General features: G+C 46.7%; 1 protein-coding gene across 1 annotated transcript in view; it reads left to right on the top strand.

The window, feature by feature from the left end:
* Positions 1-437: 437 nt before the first annotated feature.
* DYNC1LI1 (dynein cytoplasmic 1 light intermediate chain 1) overlaps positions 438-9195 on the top strand; it is a 59169-nt gene continuing 50411 nt past the window's right edge. The window contains exons 1-2 of the mRNA XM_005278700.5: positions 438-772; positions 1027-1100. Coding sequence (XP_005278757.2) covers positions 633-772; positions 1027-1100 — 214 coding nt within the window. The 5' untranslated portion in view covers positions 438-632. The remainder of the gene's footprint in view (positions 773-1026; positions 1101-9195) is intronic.

Raw genomic sequence — 9195 nt, 5'->3', positions numbered from 1 at the left:
ATTCTGAATCAATGAGATGCGATTGGGTACTATGATTTAAAGAGAGGGATTTTTTTTCTAGATCTTGCCTTCTTCGTTGGCCTCTCCCATGACTATCTTCTTAATAGATAGTGTGGCCTGAGAACAGCTCACTCGGGGGACTTGTGGTGACGGAAAGGAAATTGCCTCCCGCATCTCTCTCCCAGGGAGAGTGGGTAACAGCCCTAGGTGTGGTTAGGGTGCCCAGATGTTCCCATTTTATTGGGACAGTCCTGATAGTTGGGGCTTTGTCTTACATATGCACCTATTGCCTCCTGTCTCATTCCTGATTTTTCACACTTGCTATCTGGTCATCCTAAATCAGGTGTGTGGGATGCTGGGTGAGCCAGCCAGCCACCTGCCTGGGGCGCGCAAAAAATCCTCCCCATCACTTGGATAATCCCGGAGGCACGTGGGCGCGTTACTGGGGGTTCTACGCCGGGCGTGACTGGGCGCCCGGCCGCACGCTCTGCCCCACAGGCGGGTACCGCCCCGCCCCCTCTTGGCCCCGCCCCCTTCTGAGCTCCCAACATCCGGGTACCTGTCAGCCGGCCGCGCCGCCGCCCGCTCTCTGTTCTCTCTCATTGAGGCGGACTGGAGGGAGCGCAGGGAAGATGGCGGCGGCGGCGGGGCGAGCCGGCTCCTTCGGTTCCTCTTCCTCCTCGCCGGGGCTCGGCGCGGCCGCCGGCTTCACCGCCAGCAATAACGCGGAGCTGCGGGCGGGGGGCGAGGAGGACGATGGGCAGAACCTCTGGTAACCGCCCAGCCCGCCGGGCCGCCGCCCGTTACCGTCTAGCGCCCCCGCCCCGCGAGAGCCTCCGCCCGGGAGGAGGAGGGGGGACACGACACAACTCCCTTCGCGGGCCCCCCTGTGGGGCCAAGTAACGAGGGGGGGCTGCTCTAGTCAGCGGCAGACGCCCCCGGCCCCATCCCCCTAGTGCGCGCCCCCGCCCATCCCCGTGCCTGTGTGTTGGGGGGCTGGCCTGACCGGGCTCTGTCTCCCCTCAGGTCCTGTATCCTCAGCGAGGTGTCCACACGCTCCAGGTCTAAACTGCCTTCGGGGAAAAACGTCCTGCTGCTGGGTAAGTCACCCTGGCTCCCGGGGCGGGCTCTGGTGCCGGCCGGCCGGCGCCCCAGTTGTGGGGAGGTGGGGCAGAGTTTACAGGTTGCCAGGGGCTGGGTTAGCGCCCCACGGAGCTGCTGCTGCTATTTGTTGGGCGGGGCAAGTCGTGCCCCACGTCTCGTAGCGCCTCCCCCCGTTGGGAGCTGGGGTTGCCCCCCTGAGGTGGCGGCTTTGGAGGAGGGTGGCGCTTGCCATCTGTCTTCCCTCTGGCGAGGGCGTGTTCCGCTGTGTCCGTGAGAGGCTCTCTCAGCATCTCCCTCATTCAGGCCGTCAGCACGGCTGGAGATTGTGGTCGGCCCGTGTCCATAACGCACAAAATCTGCGTCCAGAGCCCCTGCAGCGTCGGCGCTGCAGCTTCTTGTTAGCCGGGTGGGCGGGTAGAGGCTGTTTAGGGGTCCCGGCTGGGCCCTGGCCACCATGTACAGGGCTTGTCAGCAGCATTATTATGATGTTGTGCAGCAGCAGTGGCATCTCTCGCAGTGGAAGCGTCCAAACCCTGTCTTGCTTCTGGCTGTGCTTGGGCACTTACTGTGGCCTGAGGACGATCAGAGTTGCGGGGGGAAGGGGGGAGAACTAGAAGCTGTAAAGGTAAATAACATGCAATCATGCAAAATACAGAAAACTTATTGTGTGGGAAGGGACAGATTGCACTTCTTGACAGAAAAGCTATTAAACAGCCAAGAACAGACAACTTAAGCCTTAGGGGGTGCATTGATGAATTTCTTGACTATCTTCTCTTACAACATACTAATACAAATCAGTTTGCAGAGCTGTATTAGGAAACCATTTCTCAAGATCCTGGAAGAGGCAGCTCTTGTGGTCTCCAGTGAAGTGTGTGGAGAGTTTGTCATGCTTATCTATTGGTTAATGTCCCTTGAGAGAGTGATTGAGATTAGTTTATTCAAAAAGAAATCAGTGTCCTTTTTCTCCGTCCCTGTATAAATTTAAGTGGGGGATTTAAGATGGCCAATATGGCTGAAAATGCCATGTAAGGGTGAGGTGATATTCTAGTGGAACTGGCGTAGGTCTTATTAATTTTTAAACTTTTTTTTTTTTAATTTTACATTGTGAAGTGGGATAGCGAGATTGATACTCCTTTTAACTGCCTCCTATTCCTAGTTAGATTGGTTTTTGTCTCACATTTTCATGTATGAGATGACTGAAGTGGGTAGTTATCAGCATTTGTTTTGATGGTAAGCATCTTTTGAAAATTAAGGGGGCTGACTTATTCGTGCTGGAATGGGGAAATTTCTTTCCCGGTGTGGTCCTGGCTGCCAATATTACTCCTCCCCCCTTTTCCTTTATTCTCTTCCTCTTCTAGCCTTAGCAGTGGTTCTCAAACTTTTTTTTTTTTTTGCGGATCACTTGAAAATTGCTGAGGGTCTCTGCGGACCACTTAATGATCTTTCCAAATGTTGTTTGTACTGTTAGTTTTATCCAAAGCGCTTTACAATAATTAGCTAACTTTTTTTGTTCTAGAAATAGAAGCACACAACTCATATTTTAATATCCGTAGTCTTACCTTTCTAATGTGATGGATGTGCCTTCTCTCCCCTGCCGTGTCAGCCCCTGAGCTGGGGCTGGGAAGGAGGGGGATCTCTCTCCAGCTACAGAGCTGAGGCTGGGAAGGAGGGCCATCTCTCCCCAACAGCTGCAGCCCTGGAGCTGGGGAAAGTTGCCTCTTTCTCTGGCCGCCGCAGCCCTGCACATCCCAAATTCCCCCCACCCTCTCTTCTCACCACATTGCCCCCTCCCACCTACCCCATATTTCCCTCAAGGCCACCACCTTACATGTGCATCTTCTCCAGGGTCCACCCACCTAATTAGTGGAGCCACACCTGTGCGACTCCACTAATTAGGCAGGTGGCCTTTCAGTCTCTTGTGTGCGGCTGCCCAGGCATGCACCTTAGAGGGAAATATCTGCGGACCACCTGAATGGAGCTTGCAGATCACTGGTGGTACATGGTCCACAGTTTGAGAACCTCTGCCTTAGAGCATATTGACCATCTGTTAAAGCAGTGGTCTTCAACCTTTTTACGCCCAAGATCACTTTTTGAATTTAAGGGCAACTCAGAATCTACCCCGCCCCTTCCCCAAAGCCCCACTCCACTCATCCGTCCCCCCTCTCTGTCACTCACTCACCCTCACCGGACTGGTTTAGAGGGTTGGGGCTTGAGAGGGGGTGTGGGCTCTGGGCTGGGGTCAAGGGGTTTGCAGTGTGGGAGGGGGTTCTGAGCTGAGCCTGGGGTAGGGGGTTGGGGTGCAGGAGGGGTGCAAGCTCTGGGAGGGAGTTTGGGTACAGGAGGAGGCTCTGGGCTGGGGCAGAGTGTTGGGGTGCAGTAGGGTGCTGGCTCTGGGAGGGGGCATCAGGGCTGGGGCAGTGTTTGGGGTGCAAGAAGAAGGTTTGGGGTGTTGGCTCTGGGAGGGGGGGTCAGGGCTGAGGCTTGGGGTACACGAGGGGGTTTGGGGTGCTGGCTCTGGGGTTGGGGTGTGGCCTCCTGCTGGGCAGCACTTACCGCTGGTGGCTCCTGGTTGGTGGTATAGCGTGGCTGCCACTAAGGCAGGCTCCCTGCCTACCCTGGCCCCTCGCCGATCCCGGAAGGGGCCAATGTGCCCCTGCGTTCCCGGGGTGGGGGCAGGCGGGCGGCGGACAGCACATGGCTCCACACGCTGCCCCTCTCTGCAAGCACTGCCCCCGCAGCTCCCATTGGCCACAGCTCCCTGTTCCCGGCCAATGGGAGCTGCGGGGGTGGTGCTTGCAGGCAGGAGCAGTGCGTGGTGGAAGACCCCTGCTCCCCAGGGCTGTGGGGCATGTTGGCTGCTTCCAGCAGTGGTGTGGGGCCAGGGCAGGCAGAGAGCCTGTCTTAGTGGCAGCCCCACTGCGCTGCCAGAGATGGCGATCGACTGGGAGATCCTCTAGGAAGATTTTTTTTAATAAGGATTTGGCGATTGTTCTTGTTGATCTTCATCATGTTATCTGTTAGCAGGATGCTGCCTAATGCATATAGCTAGCAAAAGTGGGAATGTGGAAATGGACCCAATAGATCAGAGACTAGGGCATACCTGACACTGATATCTCAATATCTGCTCCCTGAAAGCTTCTAGAGGAGTGGCTGTTTAGATTGTCATCTCCTCTGTTCACTTTAGTATTGAAGGTAATAGGAGTGGTGAGGTTTACCAGTATCTCCGCTGGAGTTTCTTGCTGACAGTGGCAGGAAAATTTATATTAGACTTATGATAAAAGGGAAGTCTTTTGTCCCTCCTAGTGTAATTTTTATATACACATTGAACTAACTTCTGGAATGAAGGAAGGGGCAACTAATATTTTTAGCAAGTTGTCATACAGATGAACTGCAGCATGTTGAATATCATGTAGATGTCTGAGTTCAGATATTCCAACTAATATATTTAAGTAAATTGTGAATTGGATTCAGTCAGTAGCATACAAAATTGTTCCAGTATGCACAAGGCAACTGATAGACTCCCTAACTTGTAAGGGAACAAACCAGCTGCTTCCTCTCTGCCCACCTATTTCTCTACGTTCTCATAAAGTCTATCCAGCATATTGCCACTAAAATTCTCACCACCTGCTTTAACTATGTCAAATTATTTGAAGCCATTCAATGAGTTCTGGTGCGTTCCATACTACGCTAAAAGACATTCCTAACTTCAAGGGCTAAACACCTTTGCTCATGTTGAAACTGAATCTAGTTTCCCCTTCTCCATGTATTTAGCTCTGTTTGATGTTCAGGATGAACAGTCTTAAGAATCTGTGTGTGTGTGTATGTATGTATATATGTATGTATATGTATGTATATATGTATGTATATGTATGTATATATGTATTTTTAGCCTTGTTGCCTCCACATTTTCTCTGAACCCCAAGCATCCCACTTTGCCTGGCTAAACCATTTGAGTCTTTGAAAGTGAGACCCTGCTCCTGCGGAGTGGCTGCCAGGAGGTCTGGGGAGGGGAGAGGAGGGATCTCAAGCCTAGCTTCCACAGTCTCCAGCTAAGAATTTTACGTAACTATAGCTAATTTGTCTACTTACACTCTTCTGTTTTCGTAGTGGGGAAGGAATGGGTATGGCCAATGCTGTATCTTCTTCTTCTTCAGCAAATAGTGTTTCCGCTGAAGGAATTATTTCTGGATGACCTAGTGAGTAGCATTGAGCTTCAGAAGTCTAGTCTAAACTTGTAAAACTGTCATGAGAATGTACCATTCCAAGCTACAAAATCTACTTGCCTGACCTTACTATGGTAATGAAAAACTAATGTGGTGTTCAAAATTTTACTAGTCCAATAGATGAATAAAACTCTGCACGTGTGTTCTGATCACCTTTATCCATGGGTTGTTTTAAGCTGGTACTTGATAGCACTGTTCTGGCACTACTGATCATTGATCTCACTCTTTGTACTATCTTGACTTAATTGATTTCTGTAGAATTTCAAGCTTCACTTTTAATTAAATAAATAAAAATAAAAACGTACCTCTCCCCCACCCCCAACAAAACCAAACTCCAAACATCCTTCCTTTTCCACATGGAAAGAAAACCTTCTGAATGTGAACCATGTGTAAGTCTGCAGATTGAAATAGTATCTCTGAGGTATCTCATTCATCTCAGTGAGGCATTAACCCTGAAACCTAACATTAAAGGAGAAATATAATAAGACTTAAAAGACCTAGAGTCATAGCCTATATTTAGTACTAGGATTGAAAATTCCTCACCAGTGGCAAAATAAAAACTTTCCCTGACTAGTGTAAGAATTCCAAATCAATGAGTTTCCACAGAAATAAGGTTTTGTGTTTACCTTTGTGGCTGCAAAATTTACTTTCAGAATATGAATTGAGGCAGTTTTCTTAGGACTACTAACAGACTGTTCCAGTTCCTCTTCTGCTAATAACTTTCCAAGCAGCAGATTTAAATTTTCCTCAATCCATTTCAGTGTTGTTGTTCAGAACTGTGTGAACAGTTATAAAATTACATAAATCATTTGTCACCTTTCTTCTGCTTGACCAGTAGTTGGTATTGAATACCCACTACTGGTCAAGCAGAAGAAAGGTGACAGCCATTTCTGGAGGCAGACTCAAAAGTGAGGAATGATGAATATATAGGGTCGGAGGTGGGGACAGTGGTGGATATCCCACACACATTAAGTAGGTCAGGAGAGGCCTTTTCTTCCAATAGGGAATTTGGGGTGGAGATTGGACATTATATCTGACACATTTGAATAAGAGGCTGATACAAAAGAGAGCCCCAGAACAGGGTCTAGGGATATCATCAGGGCAGATCCCAAAGGGGGGTCATAGCCTGCTTGCAGATTGATCACAAACCAGATTGAGGTGGTTTGGCTGAATATTCAGTTTATGTTCATCATTGACTATCTTATTGCATTGTTCGAACATTCAGGTACTAATTTTATATTTGCCAGCAATATGCAGAGTATTGGAATGGCCATTTCACAAGGTTTTATTGGTCATCTTTGTTTCAGTGGCAGAGAAACTTTTGGCTGTTTCATCTGTAAGGACAATTGAACAGATTGTCTCAAGTGGTTGGCTGCATGGTGTGAATGTACCAACCTTGAAGGGCAGGGTCTAGGGATTGTTTCCTAATAAAAATCCCAACATCCTCTGATGGACCCCTCCCCCCTATCTTTTCATATTGGCCTCTAGTTATTGGATGTCCCATCTTCAATCCTAAATAACAACTTTACTGCTGTTGATTGATTTCATATAAACATCCAGGTATTCTGGAGTTGTGGGTAGAGCTTAATTGCAGTAATATTGTTCTTTCCCAATATGACCTGCTTACTTTATATCATGTAGTGCTTTAAAAATAGAAACATAGATCTTTTAGCCTTTCTCTCAAGAGCATTATTTTTAATAACTTTAAAAAACGTATAAAAACAGCTCAAATAATACATTAAAGAAAGATACATTCAATACAGTGAACTTAAATTATTTGAAAAAATGTTACTTACTTTGCCTTACAAGACAGTAAAGTTGTTTAACTTATTTGTTAAATTCTATTTAGGTTCAGTGTAACCTATATATTCAGAATTTACATGATATGGTGATGGTTTTTATAGAAGTGCCCAAGATTAATCAAAATTATGGATTTTATTCTTTGTCTTCTTACAAGTAGTTGATGAAACACTAAATTTGGCTCATTAACTTTGTGCTTCGTGAAAGGCCTTTTTCAGTGGCATGTGTAGTTTATCTGAAATTCATTGTATCGCTGACTATAGGCTGTAGAAATTTAAATAGTGGCTCTATTGTTTCACCAGTGCAGGGCTGGGTAGAGTGTTATATTTTAATTATTCTTTAAAATAGTTGTAGTTCACATAACCTGAGGCTCAAGAAGATGGACACTTGTGCTACCATTATTATAATTCTTATAATGCTGTTCTAGTATCCCTTTAGTTTCAGGCATGCCCACAGCATGGGGAGTAAATATCATTTCTGGATTTTACATATTTGACTCCTGAGGCTCAGGCTTGATTGTTATGATCTACCAGGTTGGTAAAGGGAGGTTGAGTCTCTTCTGTTTCAAAGGTCCCTTGAGGGTAATCTGCGAAGAGGGGAAAGAGTCTAGGCCTATTCTTACTGCTTTAAGAAGCATACAGAGTCCTAAAAGGCTTTTTTTTTTTTTTAAATCTGCTAATTTCTTGTCAGGACTATTAAGTGTAGTCTTTCCTGGTTTTGTTGCTGGACTTTGGTTTTAGAAATATGTATTGTGGACTCTGAGAACAATACCAAGTTTAACAGTCTGAATGAAAATAATTTCCCCTTTCATTTTCACTTGTGACATGTCATTTAAAAATTTAAAAAATCATCATAGTCCTGTCAGTTCTCAAGTCATCCATAGTATCTAAAAAAGACAAGCTATACAAGACCTGAATTTTTTTTATGTGGGGGGGAAAAAAATCAAAACAGAAAATTACATAAACAAAACATCTTTCAGGCCTTCTACATCATAAAGAAGCAAAAAGGCCTATCTTTCTTTCTTTTTTTTTTTTTTTTCATGAGACTTAAGAAAGATTGTTTCTGCCATGTAGAGCATTGTCAACAACAAAATGTGAGAGATGCTTGATTTGGGGAAGGAGGGAGAGTTTTTCCTTTTCCCTAGTATCAGCAGCCTATAGTCTCTCTTCTGGAGAAGCCTGGCAGCACAATGAAATTTACAAGTCTCCAGTTTTGCTTGCCGCTGCAGTCCCTAACAAGGATTGAGGTCCGTGAGATTTCAGAACAAAAAAATCAAGGTAAGGGATAAAAGTGAAGATGTACACACTAGGCTGGGCAGGAAATAGCAGACACTAGATAAGGTGGAGAGATTGTGCCTCAGCGAGGGTGGATGAGTGTGCACTGCAAACTAGTGGTCATGTCTTACCCAGAGCTTGCAAAAATATGTGGTTGGGGCAGTAGGATCCGGGGCAAAACTTCAGTGGGAAACTTGGCATGGGTTTGTTTACTCTTTTGAAGTAGAGGTATTTTTAGCTGCTCTACAACTTAGGGCTGGTCCACACTAACCCCCCAGTTTGAACTAAGATACACAACTTCAGCTACGTGAATAACATAGCTGAAGTCGAAGTATCTTAGTTCGAACTACAAGGTACTTACCGCGGGTCCACACGCGGCAGGCAGGCTCCCCCGTCGACTCGGCATACTCCTCTCGTGGAGCAGGAGTACCGGTGTCGACGGCAAGCACTTCCGGGATCGATTTATCGCGTCTAGACAGGACGTGATAAATTGATCCCAGAAGATCGATTGCTTACCGCCGAACCCGGAGGTAAGTATAGACGTACCCTTAGAGTTTGACGTGAACCTTTCAAGCTATGGATGCAGTTCTTGTTGGCGGAAGCTGTTTTGAACTGAAAGCTTCAGCAGCATACCTGGCAGTGTGCATGAGAGAGATTTTCTTTTGTGGGAGGGGGGCACAATCCATTTTGAACTGTATTGGGTGCAGGAAACACTCACTCTGTTCTCCAAGTGATTGACCATTCTTTAACATCTAGAGATGAGAAACAATGTATGAAAGTTAAGTATTTTTACT

This window comes from Chrysemys picta, chromosome 2 (assembly GCF_011386835.1).
Source record: "Chrysemys picta bellii isolate R12L10 chromosome 2, ASM1138683v2, whole genome shotgun sequence".
NCBI lineage: Eukaryota > Metazoa > Chordata > Testudines > Emydidae > Chrysemys > Chrysemys picta.
Note: the sequence above shows the minus strand (reverse complement) of the source record. Positions and strands in the feature narration are given on the sequence as shown.